The sequence below is a fragment of the Empidonax traillii genome, unplaced genomic scaffold (assembly GCF_003031625.1).
Source record: "Empidonax traillii isolate 1590-97213 ecotype Southwest subspecies unplaced genomic scaffold, ASM303162v1 scaffold309:size1915965, whole genome shotgun sequence".
NCBI classification, from domain to species: domain Eukaryota; kingdom Metazoa; phylum Chordata; class Aves; order Passeriformes; family Tyrannidae; genus Empidonax; species Empidonax traillii.
The window spans coordinates 1835135-1859248 of record NW_020955502.1 but is presented as its reverse complement, the minus strand read 5'-3'; the positions used below and the strand labels follow the sequence as shown (position 1 = coordinate 1859248).

The following is a 24114-nucleotide window of genomic DNA, read 5'->3' as shown; positions in this document are numbered from 1 at the left end:
CCAGGGAGACCTTAGAGCCCCTTCCAATGCCTAAAGGGGCTCCAAGAGAGCTGGGGAGGGACCTGGGACAAGGGCCTGGAGGGACAGGATGAGGGGGAATGGCTTCCCACTGCCAGAGGGCAGGGTTAGATGGGATAGTGGGAAGAAATTCTTGGCTCTGAGGGTGGGGAGGCCCTGGCACAGGTTGCCCAGAGAAGCTGTGGCTGCCCCATCCCTGGAGGTGTCCAAGGCCAGGTTGGACGGGGCTTGGAGCAACCTGGGATAGTGGAAGGTATCCCAAGACTTAAGAGTTTCTGACTGACTGGAAAAATAGTAGATATCCAGTAAATCTGAAATGTTGTGAGAGGAAAATTAGAAGCTTTTAACTATTAACTCATGTATGAAGAACAGTGGAGAAATAATTTTTCCACACTGCTGGCTCTCAGTTTCTTTGCCTGTTTCAGTGGAAAGACTCTAAAAAGTAGAACATGTCCATGGATGTCAGTGGGATAAACTTAAATCATGTAAGACTGATCATCTGCCTTCCCCATAGCCATGACTGTATACGGGCAGTGAGTGATTCTCCTTCCAGGGATGGAGCAAAACTGCCTGGAAAAGTTTGGATTTGATGGCCACAAGGAGGAATTTCTTCATGGAAAGGGTCGTTAAGTACCCCTGGGGCTGCCCCGGGAGGTGGCATCCCCATCCCTGGAGGTGTCCAAGGAACGACCGGATGTGGCACTCAGTGCTCTGGGCTGGGTGACACGGTGGGGATCAAGGCTGGACTCGATCCTGGAGGGCTTTTCCAACACATTCCGTAATTCTGTGAAAAGTGTTTCCCCGGCAAGTGCAACAATCCCGCGGACTGCAGTTACTATCTGAGGAGCAGCCCCTTGGGAAGGGATGATATCCCCAAGAGCCGCCGCCCAAACTCGGCTCCGAGGGCGGGCCGGCCCGGCCGCTCTGAGGGGGGACAAAATGGCGGCCGCGGCTGCTACGCGGGGCGGACCAGGAGGGGGCGCTGCGGGCCCGGGCAGCGCGGGGCGGGCGGGCGGTGACAGCGGGAAGGGGCTGAGGGAGGCGGAGGTGGCGGCTCCGCGCTCCCTTCCCCGCCCGCGCTCCCTTCCCCGCCCGCCGGCACAGCGCGGGACGGAGGAGCGGCGGCCCCGCGGTGGATGCGGGAGCAGCGCCGGCTCAGGAATGCAGCAGCCGGGCGGCGCGGACCGGAGCCTCCCGCTGCTGCTCCCGCTGCTCCTGCTGCTGCGAGCGGGCAGCCGCGCCGAGCCCGGGGACGCCACGCAAGGTAAGGGGACACGGCGAGGACCCCGCGGGTCCCGGGGCGGGATGTGCCGAGCGGCGCCCAGCCCGCGGTGCTGAGGGGCGAGGGCAGCACAGCCCGGCAGCCCCTCCGCCTCCCGTTAACGAACTCGGGGTTTTATACTCGGTCTGGATTTAATTGCTTCGTAAAAAAGCTTTTTCCAAGTGTTCGGGCCGGTTACTATTCCCGGCGTAACTGTTCCCAGGCGGTCCCGCTTTGCGGTCCGTGATTGATGGTGCCCGAGATGTGTTACCCCACTTGTGACTTGTGCTTTAGAGCCAGCTCGGACGGGGATGTTTTGCCATCTCGCTCCCCTTGTATCCCTCCAAAATGTGTATTTGTTTATTTATCTATCTATTTATTTATTCATTTTTACCGAAAGCTTCTTCGGTTTGGTTTTAACGACTGATATTTATCCCGCGGTCCCCCTGTTTTATCGAGGTTCTGGTTTCAGCCCTTTTCTTTGCCAGTGATTTACGTGTAAAGGGTAGCGTAGCACATGCATAAAGGGACCTTGGAATTGGGATAGCTGGAATTGGGCAAGGACTGCGTCCTCGGGGCCAAGTCAGTAAAAAGTGAGCAGTGTTTTTGGACGCCTGCATGAGAATTTCAGTAAGAGTTGGATGTTCGTGAACTCTGGCTGCTTAAAAGTGTTTTACGGTGGGCACTTAAATCACGAGCCACTTCTGAGAAGTCCTGGGTGATAATATGGCTGTTTTTAGTGTTTTAGAAGGCGAAAAAGTGAATGCTAAAGAGATAAAGCTGATTGAGTTTCAGTTCAGAACTGAAAAAGCCCAGCTTTAAACCAAGCTGCAGATATTGTGGGATAACTGCCTTTGAAAGTTGATCAGAGCTGACGGATACAACCCTTGTCATATCCCTGTGCCTGAATTTCGGTGTTTCAGGGTGTCCCTAATGATGCCGTTGCCTGGGACTGTGTGTTAAGGGGTGGATCTGTTTGAATGACTTCCCGATATCCCAGTCTCCTGCTGCAGACTGAGTGGCTGGATGAGTTCTGGCTTAGCGTAGGAATTCTTCATGGCATCTCAATGGGAAAATTTTCAGAAGTTGTTTTCTAGCGTCCCCAGGGAATGCTGTGTGTGCTTAACAAATACTTGTAATTTTTAAAGGGGAAAAAAAAGGCACCCTCTTTTCCCTGTTTTTCAGATAATTTCAAAATCTTAGGGTCATAACATGAATATTTGTGGGTTTCTGAGAGTCTAAACGGGAAAGAAACCCTATGAGCATAAAGCAACAGATCTTATTGGGTCCAAAACTGGCCATTTCTTATTTACTGTAAATTCCTCTGAGAAACATCTTTCATTGTATGAATTCATCTTTCTGTGTGACTTCATATAGTCATTATAGTACAAGTTACACCAAGAGGGGTTTCAGCTCAATGTAAGAAAGATTTCCAAAGTGAGACTGGATAATCTCATCTGGACTCCCTTTCCCATGTGAGGTTGGACAAGGTGATCTTTCCAGTTCCCTTCCAGCCTGGACTGTGATCTGTGACTATGTACAGTTACTTTCCACCCTGAAGTATATCCTGTATTTTAAGTAATATCTTTGGCAAATGCTTAACAGTGTTGATTCATGGGCAGATCAAGTGATTTATTTATTTTTTTATAGATAGACATCTATCACATGTTACAACCACACACTGTGTTTTCCCCCACACTTGTTTAAGGTCTGGGTTTTGTGGAAGAATAAGGGAAGCTGAACATCTAACACTAATTAAAAAAAAAAAACAAACAAAGAGAAAGCTATTATAAAATGTTTTACAAATTTCTTAAAGGTAAGTGGAATGGTTGAGTAAACAGATTTTGCTCCAGACATACAAAATCCTTCAGTCTCTGCCCTTTTAAGGCTGATATTTTTAAAAACAGAATGTGGACCACTGTCTGCTGCTGCTCCCTTTTTGTTCATGAGCAAAACAACCGAAAAAGCACATTTAACCTTGTCCGTTCCCCCTGTCTTTCATGCTCTTCCCAAGGTGCTCGTGGGCTGGCCCAAGTGTTCTGAGTTAAAGCACAAAGGTAATGTCAATATAAGCAACAGGAACTCTCCACTTGGATGTTTTTGGCAGTATGTGACTCTGGATATTCCCAGTTCAGCTTTATTATTATTGTTATTCCAGATCATGTAACTTTGTGAGGAGTCACAGTGGAAGAATCATTAATAGTATAAAAGCCTTTTAAAAGCGTGTAGTAAACCCACAGATCTCTAGATCATGTTTTAGATTGCAGGTACTGCTGATTTGGTTGAAACTTGTGAGATAAAGTTCCCCAGCTCTTGATTAGTGCCTGTGGTTGATTGTTTCATCCGTGGGTCACAGCCTGCTGGTTCAGCCACAATCCAGGAACGAGTTTACAAACAAACAAAATGCTTTTGTTGCCTTAAGCCTCTTAGAGGATGAGAGTAGATGTCACTGTTTGAGCTGTAGTCCGGTATTTTTTGACAAAAGTGGCTTGAAGTATCAGCAAATTATCTTCAGGACACCATTTCTTTGTTTCTGTAATTAACATCTACTGCAACTGCTGTGTTAATTATGTACTCACAGGGATTTAAAGCACCGCAAATGAGACCTGGGCAGGGGAGTGTTTTAAAGCTTGTGTGTTTGGATTTAAGTAGGCAAAGAGAGGAGGGGAAAAAAGAGTTTCCCTGAGGTGTGACACTGGATCCCACTCTTTGGAAACAGATGTAGAAATGCAGATGTCTTCTGCGACTGAAAAGAGCACCTCTGAGTTGAAAACTCTTTTAAAACGTCTCTAACTAAATGCAGCTGCTTTGCACACAGTGATTGTCTTGCAAGCCAGAAATATGTAGAAAGTTAACTCACACAAAAGAAAAAGTGTAAACCTTTTCTTCCCCAAGCCCTGTAAAAAACGCCCTCGGTCATCCTCAATTGCGAATTTGATGTTCACAGTTGTGCGTGTTTTGAAATGCTGTATCCTAAGGAACAATTTTTAGGACTCTGGCAGAGCCTTGAGCTGGAGTTCTTTTCTGCTGCAAAGCCCTGAGGTTTATCTGCTGTGTCAGAGTGATGTTCTCACCTTGCTGTGGGTATCCAGGTAATCTGTGCTGGTGCTTCGCAGGGGAAATTGTTCCAGGAGCCAGAGGAATCTGGGCAGCCTTGGCACAGCTGGAGAGTCTCACACCCAGCCTTGTGGAGGTGGAGGTGTGACAGGGATAACCCAGCCTGAGTTTTGACAGTGACTCCTACGCCTTGGAACACTTCAATGAATATCAGATGAAGTTATTTTGATGTTAAGATGCTGGTTTTGATCCAAGTTTCTGCTCTTAAAAATCAGCAAAGTGGGGGTTGTGTCTTCAAACCAACTCCCCAAAGGTGAGCTTAAAGAAATTAATTTGGGGCTGGGGCAGCTCCAAAGAATTGAATAGTTAAGTGGCTTTGTAGGGCTTCTTCCATCCTGGTTTCTTTTTCATTCTAATTGTGGAGGTGTTGAAAGTCAAGGAATCTGCACATTTTTGAACGGAACAATAGTGAAATGAACATGAGAGCAGTTGTCTGTGATTCTTTGGAAAGAACAACAAAATCCTGGTGTTAGCTGAAGGCTGCTTCTGTAGGTTTGGTGATTGCAGTTTTACACACTTTATGATGAAAGGAATGATGTAAAATACCTGAAATTTTACAACTGATGTAAAATTGCATTTGATCAGGTGCTGCAGAAGAGGTTACAATTTTTTCTGTGTGTTTACAAGCAAAGTTGCTGCTGTCCCTGCCAGGAGTGTGGCATGTGAGAGGCTTGAACGTGATTAAGGTCATTTAATTGGGCTGAAAAGACAATGCACAGGAGGACTATGGAGTTTTTGCTGAGGTGGGAAAATAGAAGAATTTCAGCTTAAACAGATACCACTGGTGTGTTATGTAATAGTAAAGCTTTAAATATTACAATTATTCAATAGCAAAGTTCTTTTAGGTCTCCCTGGGAATATAATGTAAAATAAAAGAACTTGCAGATATTTGGAATCTAATGCGATGTGATATTGAAAACGATGCTCTGCCAAAGTCAGGCAGCTTGGGAAAAAGAAGTAGCTTGGGAAAGGAACCCTTTAGTGAGGGAAAGCAATAAGGCAGACTCCTCAGCACACTTCCGTGCCAGCATCCCGTAGGGAGGAAGATTGCTTTCCAGGATCTCCTCCTGAAGTGGAGACATCGGAGTGCCACTGTTTCCAAGTAAATCTGCACAGCACTACATGAAAGGAAATGGCTGGTGGCTCGTGAAGGGAATCCTGTGGTGTGTATTGGTGGGATGGACACAGACTTGGAGGATCATTATTAGATGGGATTGCTGAAAAAATAATGCGGAGTGGTCACCAACAGGGACAGAGAGGCAGGCACTGCCCCGGAGGAGGAGCTGACAGGTACAAATGAGCTGTGGGGGCAGGGCTGTGTTCCAGCAGGGCTGTGTACAGAGCCGGGCTCTTTCTGCTGTGTTTCAACAAGTCATTACCTGGAGTTCCTGCCCAAGGCAGAGGCAGAAGAAAGCTCAGGTCAAGTCTGCCTTGTTCCTTCTTTTGAGTTTCACAGACTAATTGTGTTTGAGATCCTGCCCTAACAAAGCCCTTTGGAGAGCTGTGTGGAGGCTGTGCCTGTGTGGTCAGAGTGTGCTGCAGAGCAGGGTCTCCTGCAGGCAGTGTCCTGTGTCCCCGGTGTTAGCAGGGACAGGGCAGTGTGACCCTGTGGGTGCAACGAGCCACTTTGGTGCTGCTGCTCCTGGCACAGCTTAACCCAGATGGGCCTTCCTGAGACTTCTTGTCTCTTCACTCTTGTGCCCAGTGACAGGACTCGAGGGAACAGCTTGGAGCTGAGCTGGAGAGGTTTAGATTTGAGGGAATGGCATGGAGCTGAGTTGGAGACGTTTAGGTTGGATCTCAGAAAAGGTTCTTCCCCCAGAGGGTGGTTGGACACTGAACAGGCCCCCCAGGGCAGTGGTCACAGCACCAAGGCTGCCAGAGCTCAGGGGGTGTTCGGACAATGCTCTCAGGGACAGGGGCGTTTGTTGGGTTGTCTGTGCAGGGCCAGGAGCTGGACTGATGATCCTGATGAGCCCCTTCCAACTCAGAATATTTTATGATCCTGTGATGTCACACTGCAGACAGGGATCCTGGGCATATTCGTGGTGTTTTGGGAATGTTGAAGGCGAAGGAGATCTGTCTGGCCTTGGTGTCAGGGAAAGTTAAAAAAAAGAAAAAGAAAAAATGAATTAAAAAAAAAAAAAAGGCAAGACCCTGTATGTAGAGGCAAGACACACTCCCAGAAAGCTGGAGCAGAAGTGCTGATAACTTTGTGCAGATGTTGCATGGTTTTTATAAGCTCTGCTGATGCCCCGATCTGGCCTTACAAAGCTGTGCTTTCACTCACTAACAGATATTTGGGCCCAGCTTTATGTTCAGGCTTTGCCATCCCAGCATTCAATGGGGAAGTTTCATAACTAGATGAGTTTTTGAGAAAAGTTAGTGGAGGCTCCAGGGGAAGTCTGCATTTTATTAAAAGCTTTTTTTCAATCTGCTCAGGTCACATGTTGAAACTGATACTGCACGAGGGCTTCCTGTGACCTTGTGCTCCTTTCCTCCAACGGGTGTCCCTTGTGTGTCCTCCTGTCCCGTTCCCAGCTGCTCTGTCTGTCTGTCTGCAGCAGAGCTCTGAACATCTGGGGATCCGGGAAGGGTTGCAGTGGTGGAGCTCTGTGTCGGAGCACAGCAGCGGGCCATGGGAAATGGGAAGATCAGAGATAAGCAAGGAAAAACGTTTGGCATCTTTATAACCTCCTCACACATTCCCTCCAGAGACTGGGAATATGCTTTTCTTACCCTCAGAATTTGAGATTGTCTATGGAGGGATATGCACTTCCACACTGACGGTGGGAACATTCCTCTTCAAGGACAGCTGTTGTGTCCCCCTCTGAAGGAGGTGGCCCAGTCCCTCCTGAAGATGTTGAGCCAAGCTTTTCAGGATGGATGGTGGAAGTGTGATGAGCTGTCTGAGTGTCCACAGTGTGGCTGGGCAATACAGCCCACCATGGCTTCTCCTTCAGGGAAACTGCCTCAGTGGGAGAAATGTGCTGGAGAAGGAGGGATTTGGGTCTGGGTGGCCTTAGTTTCAAAACTCATGAGGACCTTGAGCTCTTACCATGTTTATGTCCACGTTTGTGCAATGTGTAACTTGGAGATGGGGTTTGTTTTCTTCCTGTTGAAGTCGGTTTCAGTAATTCTGCCCTCCAAGATAAGTGTGATTGTGAACAGGGCAGTCTCCAAGAGAAAACAGACACTCGGCCAAATGATAAATTAAAATCAGTGTCAGAACTAAGACTAGGTCCATTTTTGATCAAGTGAAGTTTTCTCTGCAGAGCTTCTGTTACCTCATGTCTCTTCAAAGAGAGGGGTCGTGCTCCTTGAACAGGGAACATCACTGGCACCTGTGATACCTCTGCAGAGTTCATGTCTATCTGAGCACTATGGAGCCTACACAAGAGATTTTGCCTCTCCCAGTTTTTCCTGTAGTAGGTCAGTTATCATGAGTGAACATCTCTCCTCCACAATGAACTTGGCTGCAGATGAAAGGAGGTGTCTTCGTAATTGTTTTGTTTACTCTGAAGCAGTTGATGTGCTGTATAAGTAACAAGCGTTCTATGCATTTTCGTTTTAGGGTTTTTTCGTACGTGTTAATTATTCATTCCATGTGTTTTGATTTTCCTTTCTAAGGCACGTTATCTCTCTGTGAATTCCCTGCAAATCTGCAGCATGATGGAGACATCCCTTTTTCTCCAGAACGTGCTGAGTGGAGAGAGCACCACGTGTAGCTCTGCTTTCAGTGTGTTTCACCTAAAATGACAAGAGGTCATTTAATTCCCAGTTGATTGTCAGGAAGATGGATTTATATCATTAAATGCTTTCAGGAGGCTAGGGAAGATCAGTAGGTGGATCCTTGCTGGCATCTCTGAGCCTGAAATGCTTCACGCTCATGATGGGACGTTTTTGAACTGAGGGCCCCTGACTTTTACATTCACTTTTCTTGGCAGCCTGTCAGAGCACAAGTCTGGCAACCTTTGTAAGTGAGATGCAACAAGCCTCACTTATTTTAGCTATTGCTCTGTCACTGTGTTTTTAATTTACTGTAATTTAATAACTGACACAATGCTGGAATAAATAAATGGGCTGTGAACATTCTCGTAGACCTTGGAAGTCCAGCTCAGGGCAAGATTTAGCTTTTAATTAACACTGTCCTTGAGATTTATTGTTAAAATTGTATCCTTTTAAATAAGTGAGTCTGAAGTTGATTAAGAGATGAATAATTGAAACCTGCTGTGGGCTAACAGGCTGCATTCTAGTGGATGCAGCAGTGGAGGACCACTGGAGCTCTCCACTCCTTTCTCCCAAGTTCTGAGTTGTTCCCCTGCCAGGCCACGAGTGGGATGTTGTTGTTACCTTTTCTGTGTGTGATTTGTTGCTCTGTGTTGAAAATGTGTGTTCTTCACGACATTAAGAACAGTAGCATCTTACATGTGTAAGAAGGAGATTTTTAGAACCAAGGGCTTTAGGAAGGCCTTTGAATACCCAGCTAAAAACTGCTGAAGGGTTTTTGCTGCTTTTAGTCCTCCCTGCTATGCAAATTCTCCAAAAAGAGGCCCAGGGAAGGGAAGAATCTGTAAAGGAATCCTCTCACTATAGAGGAATTTTAGTCATTAGCAAAATTCTATTTCATCAGGGACTAAAAGAAGATGTTCTCCTGCTTTTCTTCCATTACACAGGGAGAAATGATATCTGCTTTGCCATTTTTCCTTGGAGAGTCTGTAGGATGTGATTTATGTTCTTGTATTCCCTGTTTGGGATTTTTTTTTTTACACAATTTTTTTTTTAAATCCTAATGAGTATTTCTGACTCATAAGGGTTCACTGTAGTGAACCCTTAACAGTAGTAAAAGTGGAACCTTTTACTACTGGAAGTGTTTTATATGCAGAACTTGAACATTCTGTATGGACTTTTCTCTTAAAATCTGTGTTCTCTTACTTTTCATAGCAGCAAATATGGTCCTGCTATGAGGAGCTCTGTGATCAACCCTTCTCATTTTGGGCTGAAAATCTCCAGGGAATGTCAAAGTCAGACTGATTTGGTTTATTGATTGAGCTATTCAGGGTGAGGCAGATTAGGGTGGGCATTAAGCAACTGGCCCATTCCCTCCTGAACTGATTTCAGTGGGGAGCCACATTTATCACTGCTCACATGTGTGTCTCACTGGTTCTGTAGATCCTGATGATTCAAGTTGTTTGATCTATCTTGAACATTTAACAAGTTGATAGCTGGTACTGGGGGAAGGAGGGAATGGTCTGCTCAGTGTCGGCAGCAGGTACAGTGAATTTTCAGTGAACTTGTTCAGTGAAGGAGCAGAGACCACCTGCAAACTCACTGCTTTTCCTTGCCATAAGCCCTGGGTGGGTAACAGGATCTCATGGTGAGTGCCATGGGTGGAAGTGGCTTCTGTGAACATGGGACCTCTCCAAGGACTGCTGGGAACCCAAACATCAAAGTCGGTTGTCATTTGTTGAGCGTGTTCAGTTCTGTCATCCTGGGCTGTTCTGAAGCCTCTGAAGCACTGGGTGAATTTTTTGGTCTCTGACATATTTCTCATGAAGTACCTCTGGTATAATGGTCCCACCTAGCTTTACAAATCCAAAAGTAGATCCAAGAGCAGTCCCCTTTTTCAGGAAGATTTTGACTGAATGCAGCCCCAAAGTCTTGACTGGGTGTCCTTCCTCTGTCAGTAGAGGAGTGAAGCTGTTGCCTCAGGCGTTCCAGACCATCCAGCAGGGTCACAGCAGGGACAGCAACGCTTTGGGAATACCCCAGTTTAGGGTTCTGCAGAGGTTCCTACCTTAGGTGTTGTTTATTTTTTTGTCAGCACTACAGAAATCCCCTCCCCAAACCCTGTAATTGTCGGATGTTCTGTTAACCTATTCCTCCTGCCAGTTATTATCTGCTGAGATTATCAAGGGTAACTTCACATGGACTAATTGTAATCACTGAAAGGGCCTGAGGGCAAGAATTCTGTCTCGGCGTTGCAAGAAGGGGATTAGGTGTGTATATGTTCTGTGTAATTTGTGAGAGGTGTCTCTGTAACATCTGTCAGAAGAACTGTAAAATCATTTGAAATGTTGCAAAGGAGAGATATGTGCTGATAGGAGGCTCAACTTTCTTCAGCTTTTGTTGCATTATCCCACTGAAGCTGATTTAATACACTTTTTTCTCCCCTTGCCTGTATAATCTGGTGTCAGGCTCCTTGAGAAGGCACTTATGTTCTTGAAGGATTATTGTGCTAATTTAGCTTTCATTTCATCAGGTATTAAGGCTTGATATTACCCTGCTATTTCTAACTCTGCTCTTACTGTAAATTCCTGCCACCAGAGATGGTTGGGGATTACAGTGACTGAGGTGCAGGAAGGAAATACTCATTTTTGATCTGCTTGCTTTGTTCTCTTAAAGATCCTACAAGTGGTTATGGGCTCAGTCATTCACTACTGCTGATTAAAATAATCTGAGTAGCAGAACCTGGCAGGTTTTCTGCTTGGGTCCTTTGAAAATACAAGTAATGAATCTTTTAGTAAATGCAATGGGCAGTTGCTTTCAGTCAGCTGAAATATTTCCTGTGTAAAGGAATCCCTGCTCTGCTGGGCTGGTGATGGGAGGTTGTGTCCTGTGGGAAATAACAGGATGGATTCATGGCATCTTCTCCTTACAAATATCTTTTTCTCGTGGTCATTGTTTTGTCTTTGGATTTGTTCTATAACATTCCTGGGTTCCAAGCTGTTTCTTCCAAACTGTAGCACAGTCTCCTTACAGTGCAGAGTGTCCTGGAATACCTTATCCTGAAGAGCAGGGAAGTGCAGCTCTTCCCTTTGACTTTGCTGGGACTCAAAGTGCACGTGGTGCTTTCCAAACCTTCCAGCTCCAGAGTATTTCCCCTCAGCTTTGGTGGGGTTCAAATGTCTGTTGGTACCACGGAGATGGTTTTTTTTTGTTTGGGGAAAACTGGCAAATGGGGCCAGCCTGGAGTTCACATCCCAGAGATGCCAAATATCCGCTGCAGAACGTGTGAAATTGGAATACTTGGGATTTTGTCTTCAGGCAGGGTCTCGTGTTGCCTGTGCTTCCTGCCCCAGGTGCCGTGGGAGGAGGGCTGGCTTTGATCCCTGCTGTGCTGTGTGGCTGGCTCAGCTTCCAGGAATGAAAGACAAGTGTCACTTCCAGCACTGGCCGTGGGAGCAAGTGGCTGTTCTTCCATGGAGAAAAACAGTGCTGGGCATACAGGAAAAGGAGCTGCTCAGAGGGGATTGGGTTTCTCCAAACAAAATATTATTTGCATGACTCTCATACCATAATAGGGTTCAAATGAGCAGCCAAATGGTTGCACTTGTTGTTCTGTAGATGTTCTTGTGCCCTCCACCAACCTCATCCTCTTTTTTCCTCAAAAAATCTATACTGGGAAATTAAAAGGCCTCTCGTCTGCCTTTTGTATAGAATTCAGTCAAATCCTAATGAAAAGATACCATTTGTTTCTACGAGAAGTATTTCTCAGACTGAATGTGGGACTTTAAATAAATTCCCAATTTTAAGTCCATTTGTATGTCAGGAAAACGTTTACAGTATTTAGTGAAACCTGTTGCTGTTTGAGACAATATTTGTTCCTGAAGCCCATATTTGGTAACTGCATGTGCAGTTCAAGGAGATAATAGTTCTCTGAGCAGGAGCTTTTCACATTTTGGAGGAATATGAAGGGAATGTTTAATGCTGTGCATTCAAATCAGCTCTCTTGGCTGGGAAACCACTCCTGGTTTAGTCTCTTACACGGCTCTTTTGGCTTTTACTAGTTTTTTCCTCACTGTATAGAGTTCTGCGATGACTGATTTTTGTCTATGCAGAAGAAGGATTTTATAATCTTCAGGATTTTTCTGGTTTGCCTGAATCTGTCCAACATTTGTTCAGATTCAGTGAAATGGAAACAGCTTCAAGTGTCTCTTTCCTCTTGCCCAGAGTCTGATCCTTGCCTGAGCTCTGCAGAATTTACTCGTTTGAGCCAAACTGGGAAACATTTTGGATAATTTCTGTTCATTCATCTTTGATGTTTGGGATTTGGGTCTTCAGTGGTTTATTTTGGATATAAGCCCAGGTGAAAATGTGCTGGAAAAAGGGTGCACCTGGCAGGGGAGGCTCTGACAGCCCTTTTCTGACCTGCACTAACAGGTTCTGTCCTGGGCCAGTTTAATCCAAGATATTTCTTGGGTTTCCATGTCATTTCTGGATACTGATGTGTTTGAAGATGCAGGACACAGGAGGGTCAACCCTGGTGAGCACAAACACTAAATATTTGGGAATTCAATGCTAGTGCTGCTTGCCAGGGTGGATTTTTGTTATTTTCTTGTGTTTTAATGATGAACTGGCCCTCTGTGGAACCGGGCTGTTTGAGATTTGGAGGCCAAACGACCTACACTGGACTTTGAGAGTTACACAATCAGAAATGCTGAGAGACTTGAAAGTATCTTCCCACAGTGCAGCTGCTTTTCCACTCCCATTCCTTCAGGAGGAGCAGAGCACACTTGGGACTGTGGATCTGCTCTGATGGATCATTTCTATTGGCAACTCCAAGTCCTGGGGGGTTGTTTGGGTTTCAGTGTAGTCTCGTGTCAGCCAACAACTGCTGCGAAGGTTTCTGTTAACATCCCTTTAATTTTGGGATGTGCTTTGCTTAATTGGGGCTTTGAAGTCCCAGGCAGGTATTTTGAGCAAACCTGTTCTTCCTGACACTGATGGAAATGCAGAATAAATGCCTCCCGTGACTGATGCTGGTAATAAGTTGTTGGAGAGCCCATGATTTGAAAGCTTCCAGTTCCTTTGGTTCAGCAAGACTCCAAATTTTTTCACTTTCCAAGCACACTGCAGGTCTTGCCTGCTCATCTGAGCTGCTTAATAAAGAGTGGGTAGATGGCCCACTAATGACAGTGCAGTTTCCAATGCTTTTTTTCTTATTTCCCATTTTTTTTAGTGAGTGGGGTTATTGAAAAAATAAATAAATCCATCTGTCCCACTTGGAGCACGATTGCTCACGTTCACGTGCCCAGCCTCTGGAATGGTATTAGCAAATGAAAAATCTGCAATATTATTTGGTGTGGCAGCTGAAATGATTGACCTGTTTTTCTTTCAAAACCTTTGCTTATATTAGAAGCTTTATATCTCAAATAAAATTAGTTTTATGGGAACTGGAACTATACTTCTGATGGTTTAGTTTAGAAAAGTAATGTCAACACCCCAAAGGATTTCTGGGCTTTGATTTTCCCAGTGTCCAATGGAAGCCTTTGGAAGGGGCTGGATAATGTCTCGTTCTGACTCCTGTTGCTGCACACAGAGAAGTGTCTTGACAGCTTCCAAACCAATAATATCTTACTTATGTTTCAATATATGAATAACAGCCCCGGCTTTCGAGAGATTATCTTGTTGTGCTGCAGTTCTGTGACATGCTGGAGCCAGATGAGTGGAAATCCTGCAGCACTTGGGAGAAGGGGACTGTATCCCTTTTAAAAACGTGTGTTCCAGCGGGGATGTGCAGTGACATTAATTCACTGAGCCAGGGTTGTGTTCTTTTAATTAAGAGGTGCAGTGAGCAGAGCACATGATACTTCTTCCTCTTCATGCTGTTTCTTTCCTCTTTTCTAATCTCTGTTCTTCAGTGGGGTTTTTTCTTCCTGGTCCTTGGGAATATTGTATTTCCAAAGTGATCCCCTGCTGACTGTTCTGAGGTCTGTCTAAGCAGTTTCTTCAGCTCTGATTGAAAAGAAGTTGTTCCCTTTGATTCCTTAAATAATTCCATTGCTGTGTGTGATCAGTGCCTTTGTGGTGGAAGAGCTGCCAGTGCTCCTCGTCCATGTGCTGTGGCGATGGCTCATCCAACCGGGATGTGTCCTTGCTCATCCCTGGCTTGTCAACCCAGCGTGGGGGCTGTGTCAAGGAATCATGGCAAGGAGAGACTGCTGGGGAAGCCATTCTGTGCCAACTGGTCTTGGAAAAGGCACTGCTGCAGATGTCTGGTCATTCCCAGCTCCTGTGGCAAGGTCTGATGTTTTATCAGTCCCCACGAGAAGTGAGAACTCCTCCTGTTCATCCTCTTACCGAGGAAAAACACCTCAAGATGTTATCTCTTCCTTAGGGCTACTTGTTTTTCCCCTCTCCTGAAGGCTCCCTTGGCCCCACTGCCTGTGTTTGCCTTTTCCTCGTACTGACAGCGAGCGGTGCTAATTTATTCTTGTCTCGAGGAAAACTTCGAAAATAGTAACTCTCCTTTTAATTCAGTATCTGCTGGTTCCTGGATTGCTGCGGTGGCAGAACGTGAAGTGTTCAAACTGGGGACATCTGTGTTTGTTCAAGGAACAACAGGAGATGCAGAGGATGGAAAATAAATGAAGTTTGTTGAGGCACAAGGAGCTGGCACGATAACTCGAGGAAAGTGTTAAACAACAATCGCTGCTGAGGCCCGGGTCCAGCAGAGCACTTACCCATCCCCTGTAACTGTAAACACTGCCGGGACTGAGGCGGGACTCGGTCTGTGTTTAGCGTTAGAGCCTCGCCTGAGTGCCTTGCTGGACCCGGGCCGAAGTGAGTGAGACTTGGAGCTGTTTTTCATTTCCACGAGTGAGACTTGAAAGCGAGACCTGCCCAGTGCTTAGTGCTGTCCTGGGGCATCGGGCAGCCCCGAGAGGCTTTCTCGGGCTCTGTCCCTGCTGCTGCTTTTCCTGCCACTTGCAAAAGTGCTGCTTTTCCCAGGCTTGTTTTCCTGCTCACAAGTCAAATGGCTCATGCAGAATGGGAATCTGGGAGATGCAAATAATTCCCTGTGTGCCAGGGGGGTGGTGGAACCAGGCATGTTGTTCAAGGGCCTCAACCAACTCGTATGGTGGAAGAGGAGGAAGGGAAGGAGCAATAAAAGCAGTGATGTAGAGGCAGCTTTCTGCTTTGCTGGCATTAAATACCTGTAAAATTCCTGGTTTTACCGCAGTACACAGAGAACTCTAGGTAAGGTTTTAACATCCCTAGATAATCTGTATCTTTTTGTGAATCTTCAATCCAATTTAGAAGAGATTCTTGAGAGAACAGGAGTTTTTCAAGCAATTATTTCCATATGCCTTTCATTCCTGGGAAGAACTTGCTTAGTGGGCTTGATCCCACAAACTACGTTTTTTGCAAGTTGTCTTTGCTGCAGAGAGCTGAGTGCTGGCTCCAGAGGAGCTTTCCCTCAGGGAATGCCCCTCTGCTGCAGGTTTGCCATGCATTTACTCCACAACAATCCGTCTCCTTCCCAATCTGTGTGAAGCTGGATAATAATGTTTGCCCACCTGTGTAATACAAGTTCAGATCCTTGAATGAAAGGCCTTACTGTGCAAAACTAGAGGGTAGCACTGCTGGGGGGAGGGGGCATTCTCTACCTGCAGCTTTGGACTGTTTACAGGGAACGTAGGGAACTTTTCATTAGTCAGTAGGAGAGGGGTAGCTTGTTTGCACTACTGCATAGAATTGCTCTGAAAAGAAATGATATTAAGAATAATGCTACAGTCATCGCTGTCTTAGTATTGGCAAAAATGTGAAGGACAGTTTTCTAATCCTTAAAGGGATGTGCACAAGGATTGCTGGATGTCGGGAATTGCGGCGTGTGTCATGCGGAGGATCAGGAAATTCTGCTGCTGCTGTTCCTGTTGCATATTCCTGTTATTGAACGTTCTGCTCCTGCCTAAGATGCTGTCTCCTGGATTAATCCTCTCCTGGATTGTGTGTCTGTGTCATTTCTGACTCTAAATGGCAGCAGCCATGAAGGGGAGCTGGAAAAGGAAAAAAGGTTGCAATAGCTGGGTGATGAAGATGAGAGTTAAATAATACTTGCAGAATAATATAATTTTTTTGTGTTGTACCTATGGGGCCTGGACAAGGTTTATGCCACACTCCAGGTTGTACAAATACCTGTGAGAGAACAGGCTCCTTTCTCTGGTACCTTCATAGTTTAGATCTCAGTGGTGGTGATGCCAGTGGGGAAACTCCTTTGAGTCCAGCAGTGACAGGAGTTTGTCTCTCCCCTCAGTGTACACGCAGCGAAGATGGAGGGAAACTTCTGACAAGGACATGTAGTGACGGGACAAGGGAGAACGGCTCCAAACTGATAGTAGGTTTAGACTGGGTATAAGAAAGAAATTCTTCCCTGTGAGGGTGGTGAGGCCCTGGCACAGGTTGCCCAGAGAAGCTGTGGCTGCCCCATCCCTGGAAGTGTCCAAGGCCAGGTTGGAGGGGGCTTGGAGCAACCTGGGATAGTGGAAGGTGTCCCTGCCCATGGCAGGGGGTGGAATGAGATGAACTTTAAGGTCCCTTCCAACCCAAAACACTGTATGATTCTATGATTTTATATGATGAGGTGTTTGAGGAGGAACAGAAGCCTGGAGCCAGAGGTATGACCAAAAGTCACATAACAGGCTAAAAATAAAGCTCAGGCTCTCCCAAGCTCCAGCAGCACTTTATGAGCTGCCCAAAACACTTCTGAAGAAGTCAATATAAGAATACAGAAATTTATGAAATAAGCAGGTCTTCTGTTAATCTTCAGCTATGGACCGGGGGATGTGTGTGTACAGCACTACAGATCCCTGGAATTGTTCCTACAGAAGCCTTAGGTCAGGAGATACACCTGACAAAGCCCTAATTTGTAGACTTGTGTAAAACACCTTTTGACAAGGCTTTGTTTCATATTTTTGTGGCCAAATCTTCTGACAAATTCTCCCGGAGCTTTATGTGCACAAACTATATGGTTGTTTTGGAAAATGCAAGTCTGACCACTGTAAATGGGTTTATATTTCCAACAGGGCAGTTATTTAATTTCCTGTTGGAAGTCTGCAAATGTTGGCACTGTTCACTCCCTGGCAGGGAGCCAGAGGAGAGCACAGTATCATTAACAGGCTGCAGCCCATGGGGGGTTTCTTTTGGTTCCATCCAAACTTTGACTGGGCTATAACAAAATATAATTTTTGATTGCACTTCATAAAAGCAGTCAGGGAGATCAGGGTGAAAAGGGGTGTCAGGGCATGAGAACAGTTTTTGTCCTTCCTTACCTAGTCTTGTGCTGGGCTAATCCTCATTTTGCTGCAGATTTAATCTCACTTTGTAGTTTCTCATTAAAGCTTCACAATATGAAGGCTGAGCTGTGATCCTGAAATCAGCTCTTTCAGTGTAAGCACATTTCCCAAGGCAGTATCTTCCTTGGGATCCACGTGCACCATCCCTGTGGAAGGATGGGGTGCCAAGGGCTGAGCCTCCAACAGTCACAGTGAAAGTCCTGAAGTCACCCAGGTGCATTCCTGGAGGATTCCTCAGCATCCAGAGGACTGACTGTTTGGAAAGTGCTGTCATTAGAGACAAGTGCCCAGGAATGATTTGGAAAGCAAAGCCTTATAAACAAAAAAGGTATTTTCGTTCAGAGTTTGTTTGAAACACACTGACAGCTCTGGAGAAATGACTCAGACTGGTTTAGTGTGCAAACACACCATTTATTGTGGGTGCCTGGTGGGGCTCTATAGCTGGTGATGCTTCAGGTGAGGCCATTTCCTCACGTGGACCTTCTGGAACCCCGTTCCTGGTGCCCAGCTGGCTCCTGGAATTCTCCATGTCTGTGTGGTTTGCAGTGGGACTCAATATCTACAGCTTGAATTAAAGGGAGCCAACTTCAATTTTCCTACTTTGGAAGCAGCCATTTGTTAAAAACAAATGGTCAAATGATGTGGGAGGCTCTTCATCACTGGGAAGCCTTTAAATCAGGGCTGACTTTGGGAACAGCGTGCTCCCAGCCGCAGTGGGATGTGCACAAGGATTGCTGGATGTCGGGAATTGCGGTGTGTGTCATGCAGAGGATCAGGGTTAGGATCATTGTGGTCTCTCCTAAATCTCCCATAAAGCAGTACTTGAGTGTAATCTGTTTGGATTTACCCTGTTTGGGGCTGGAGCAGCTGGTTTTCCTCAAGGAGCCGGGTATGGAAGAGGAGGCGCTCGTGGAGAAACGTGTGCAATTTCTACATTCAAGTTAATATTTGCACTCCCTTTTCCTGGCTTAGGGAAGCTGGAGTAGGTAACGTGTGTGATGGAAAGCAGGAGGAGGATAAAAAGCAGGTTTTGAACACCTGTCATACCTTGGGATTGTTTCTTGACTGATATTTTTGGCTGCTGAGGATATGTAGCTCAGGCCACTGATGCGTGTTGGATCAGGGTGGGGAGGACCCAAATAAATCCTGGTGTCAGAATATTCTCATTTTTCCTCTGGGCCCTGAGAAACCTGCAGAGCAGCAAAAGGAAAAAGCAGATAAAACATGTAAAAAATGATGTGCCTGGACTCACATACTGCAAACATGTACCTTCATATTTTTGTGATAACTTATTTAATAAGATCTGTAGGGTTCTTTTTCTTCTTTAAACAGATGAAGGCACTTATCTGTATTTCCAGCATCTCCAGTCAACCTAGAGAGTTTTCTTTCCATATGCTCCTGGACTTCCAGCAGTAATGAGTGTACAGGGACACGAGACCCTTCTGATCCTTTGCAGTTCCTTCTGGGTGTAAAGTTTCATACAGAAAATATGGTTCTTGTTGCAGTTTGGCAGGCACCAGAAAAAAGCAGATCTTTTCAGTGCTCCATCTAAAAGAAATATAGTGAGCTCAGTCTTTATTTCTTGGGGATAGTGTGCAGAAGTTATCAATTTTATTTTAATAGCATTTTGGATCAAGGAATCTCAGGACTGTTTGTAAATAGTTTTTAATTTTTTGCTGTCTTGCTGTAAATGATGTATTTTTCCCTTTCAGATGCATGTAGAGGAGTACAGGTTAAATAGTTTGTTTGGGATCCCACAAGAGTACCCATAGCAGGTCTGGGAATTAAAGCTGGGAATCTGTTCTTCCACATGCCTCTTTTACCAAAATTTCAAGATCAAAGCATTTTTATTTATTACTTTATTTTAAGGCAGTATGGGCCCTTGGCCATGTGTGCCATATGCAGCCATCTCACACCCATTAACCTTCTTCCTGAGCCCAGCCACTGTCTCCAATCCTGGAAAAGCTTTCTGCCATTCCCACCCCCCACCCCCCAGGTGTGTGAATTTGGAGAGGGGGGAGCAGGATGTTGACAAAAAGGAATCATCATTTTGGCTTTGAAATTGCCAATTATTTCAACATTTTTACCTTCATAAAATGAATGCATTTTCTGACATTTCCTGAAATTGCACAACATGGGATTGAAATGTTCTTTCCTCAAATATAAAATGGCAAAGGGCTTATAAATTTGCTGTCTTGACTTTGGAAAGTGTTTTAATTAACCATCTTGAATGATGGAGTTCAAAATCCTTAGGAAGTAGTGATGATATAAAGGTATTGTGATTTGGTAAAGATGAGGCTCATAAGTAAGAAAGATCCCATGGGAAGCAAATCCGAAGAGACAAAGTATTTAAGGGAATCTCTAATTACTTGCAGAGATGATTATTATTATATTTCTGATGTGAGGAGATCCTCTTAGGATATGGGAATGCTGAGTGTGAATAAAAGAGAGGTGGAGGCCCCAGATAAAGAGGTAGTCATCTAAATTCCATGAGTGAGATTGCCAGAGATGGGTACAAAATGTAGGATGAAGACAGCGACAAAGTCAGAAAAGCTGAGGCACAGGATGGAACTAAAGCTCTGAGTGATAATGAGGGAAGCAGAAAAAGAGAAAGCCAAGAGAGATGCTGACTTGGGATTGAGAGCTCAGGAAATGTCTTGGATGGTGAAACCAAAGGCTTAAACCTCTCATGCTCTTTTTTTTTTTTTTGTGCTCCCCTGGGAAACCCAGCAGATACCACGAAGGCAAAGATGTAAGGGCTGCAAGCTCAGACCAGAATAGGAAAAACCTGTTAGGGAATGCTTGGATAAACTAGATGTTTTAGGATTTCTCCTGACAGGTCTTTAACCCCAGTCCAGGTCAGTCTCACAGTGAGACACCGGGGGGAAGCCTAGAAAATTGGGAATGAAAGAAGGACAAGCATAAAACCTGTTAAAAAGGGAAATGTGAAGGATTTCAACAAAAATTTGCTTAACAACAGATAAATTATTTGCAAGCTGCTGGAAGGTAACAAGGAGATAAATAGCAAGGTAAAATGATTTTGTCAGGGACAAATCACACTTGATCTCTTTTCCTCTTCCAGCTGCCTATGGAGTCCTGTGGGACACCACATGAGGTATCTGGAGTCCTGTTATCTCCTGATGTCACATCCCATGTGCTGTTCCCACGAGTCAGAGACAGACGGGGGGCTGAGGAAAACTATGGAAAGGCAGAACTGGAGTCGTTCCATGCCAAGGATTGCTCTTGGAGTTTGCAGGAAAATAACTGGAAAGCCTCAGGCCCGGTGGTTTGGTGCTTCTGGTGGCAAACTGGGAAAGGGGGGAGCAGCTGTGCTGGAGGGACTGGAAGGGTGCTGGCAGACAGGTTTCAAAATGGTCTTTCTAAACAGAAGAAATAGGATGAGGTGGAGTAAGGGCACTGTGTTAAACCTTTGAAGGAGGAATCAGAGCAGGAGTGTGGTTGGGCTGCAGCTCTTCAGAAATTATTTTGGAGTGTTCATGGAGCAGAAGCAGAGCCAAGCCAACAGTGGTGCTCTGTGAGGAGAAGCAAACATTGTGTTTGGCTGCATCAACAGCAACACAGCTTGGGGGGGTGGGACAAGAACTCATCTGTCCCTCTGCTCAGCACAGGAGAGACCTCAGGAGGAGGAATATGGGGCTGGTTTTGGGAGGCATGTCTTGGGAGAAGTGTGGATCAGCTGGGGAAAGGCCAGCAAGAACAGCAAGAATCACAGAGCTAAGAAAACATAGGATCCGTAAGGATGGATGAGCTGTGGTTGCATCACCAGAAAGGAGGGGGTGAAAAGAAAAAGGCAGATGATACAAGTTAATGGGATGTAAGATGTCACAGGGAGGGGAAAAGCAGCTTATTCCCAGTAGCACTGATTGCTGGGACAAAATATACTTGACTTAATTTAAACCAGAATAGATTTAATTTAGATATGAGGGAAAAAACTTGCCAGGCTAAGGAGAATAAAGCCCTTCATAGTCTTGGGAGGCTGCGAGGGCTGTGTTTTTACAGGAAATTAGGTTTTCATCTGTTAGGGCATGGTTTGGGGAAGGATATGGCAAGAGGACTCTGCCCCATCTCTATGACTTTGGTTACCTTGGTGACTCCAAATGGTTCCCAGAGAAACCACCTTCCCTAAGCTCCATTCAGTGAATATTTCTTACACCTATTTAGTCAGGCCTTTACAAATATACTTATTAAAAAGCAGTAATAATATCATACCTAAATTATTTCTTACTGCAGACCTGAGTATAAAATGGTTTTTTATATGAAAGCTCACAGAAAACAAACATTACTAAGACCTGAGCTGTAGTACTTGATCCTGAAACCCTCTTCTGTCCTTGCTCCTGGGAATTCCCATAAAAAAGGGTGTTAGTGCAGTGGGTGGGATTCACCTGTGGTGCTCCTCTAAAAGCCTATTCATCTTTCCTCCTAACAAAGTACATTTCTAGTTCTGTCCAAGGAGATGACAAATATGTCTCCTTTATTAATCACATGAGTCACTCGAGAACAGCAAAACATCAAACATTTTGAAAGGATTGAGTCTGTCAGGATCTCTAATGTTTTCTCTGTATCTGTGTAATAGTCTTTGATTCACTTCTGACTTCCCAAGTAGTTCCAAGTCTGCCAAGAAGCCTCATCACTCGACACCAGCCCACAAAACTGGAGAGACTTGGGTTCACTGTCGTTTTGAGTTAATGCACCAGTGATGAGTCCAGGCCAAGAGCAGAAAAAAAATGTGTTTTCCAAAGTTGTGTGAGCCATTAAGAGGGGGAGCTCTGCTGGGACTAGTTCACATATAAGTTAAATACCAGATATCAGGGGCTGTCTGTACTGAAAAATAAGTAGTCTGTCGTTCCCCAGAAAACAGAGGCCTGTTTCTCTCTCTACATGTGTCTAACTCACAATTTAGGCCCCAAAGGATGTGTCTGTTGAAAAGAGAAGGCAGAGATTGCCAAGAAAAAAAGGCATGCCCTGCTCAAATAACAAGGATTGCTTTCCTCTTTCTCCTTCCCCCCAAAGCACATCTAGACACATATTGCCCCCCCACCTTTTTTAATACTCAATTTTTTATTCAAATGGACTGGCCTGTGGTCTCGTGGGTCTGAGGGCTGTGTTTAGCTTTTCTTCCTTGTTTTGGAAACCCCAGCAAGGTTGTTTTGCCACAGCAGCCTCCATCGAGCATCACCCTCTTTGTGCTGCTGCTGTTCTGGCAGGATCAAGCTCAGCCTTTGCATATTTATTAATCAGCCTTTAGGTGGGAAGTTTTGTGTAATGGTGTCAGTCAGTTGTGCGAGAATCTCATTGTTTTCCAGGATGCAGAATGTCTGGATTTTATAGAATCATGGAATCCTCATAATGCTGCTCCAGGGGACTTGGGGTCACCTGGTCCAACCTCCAGCTTGGAGTCAGACTGTTTTCCTGCTGTATGGCATTGTCACAAAGGAAGGAGAAGGGATTTAGGCAACAATAAATAGGCACTTGTTCATAAAAACATCCCTCAAACCTGGTTTCTGATGTTTGGCTGAAAGGAACCTGAAAAAGAATGTAGACAGCAAGGTCAGGGGGCTGTGTGGGAGCACCTCTATAATATTATTAACAGAGGGCTGTATATATATTATATATATTATATATATTATAGGGAATACACCTCTAATATTATACGCTGCTGTGGGAAAGGTAACGCTGCAAAAGTTTTCAGCAAACTGGGTCAAACTTTACAGGAAAAAACTGAAAATGGATTCTGTGCTTTTATTTAGGGCAAGTGAAAAGCTGTTGCAGTTCAGAGGGTGATGGTTTGTGACCCCAGCAGGGCCAGGAGTGTTACTCAGAGCAATGCAAAGGAAGCCAGGACTGTAAATAGGAGGGAGCCAGTGCAGACAAGGAAGCCTCCAGAGCTTCCTGACAGTCAGATCTGTCAGATGGACTGAATAACCTTGCAGGGGAGGTTACTGGAGCTGCAGTGCCTGAGGTGTTTAAGTTGGACTGGGCAGAACTGGGGGGGGATTATGTTTCTGGCAGCAAGTCCTGCTTGGCAGTGCATGGGTGTGCAGGTTGGTCCAGCACCTTGGGAAGTCAATGGGAGCCTTTGAGCTCGCTCTGGATCAGACCTTTCCTGAGTGAAGATCCATCTTCTGTTCCTGTGGTCTCTGTCTTGTTTAAATGTCAGTGCAGGTTTGCAGGATTCCCTTCCTGGAGTTGGGAACGAGTGATAGGGCCAAATTTACTGTCATTATTTTATGATCTCAGACTTCAGAGAGTATTTTTTTGATGTATGATTGATAGAGATGGGAATGTATCTTTTCTTTTTCCTCTCCCGGATTTTCATAAACATATCCTTAACCTGTACCTATTTCGTTAATATTGAAGTTGAAAGATTTTTCTGGTGGTTTTAGTTTTATAGTTTTTCTTTCTCTGCTTAATGCAAAGTCCCTGTAACTGGAGCCTTGGTGGTCTTGAAAGAACCCCAAGTCTAGATTTGGTGGATAATGTGTAACGTAAATAGAATTAGTAGCATGTGCTTGTTTGTGTGTTTGTTTTCCTAAGGGAAGAAGGTCTGCAGTGACATGAGGCACACCAAATCCACAGGAACTGTGGCACATCCTTGGGTTTGGTACCTCAGATTGTGTA

General features: G+C 45.2%; 1 protein-coding gene across 1 annotated transcript in view; it reads left to right on the top strand.

Annotated features, from left to right (window-relative positions):
* The first annotated feature begins 1179 nt into the window (after positions 1–1179).
* The window catches only part of ROR1 (receptor tyrosine kinase like orphan receptor 1), a 144169-nt gene continuing 121234 nt past the window's right edge, over positions 1180–24114 (top strand). The window contains exon 1 of the mRNA XM_027891065.1: positions 1180–1282. Coding sequence (XP_027746866.1) covers positions 1180–1282 — 103 coding nt within the window. The remainder of the gene's footprint in view (positions 1283–24114) is intronic.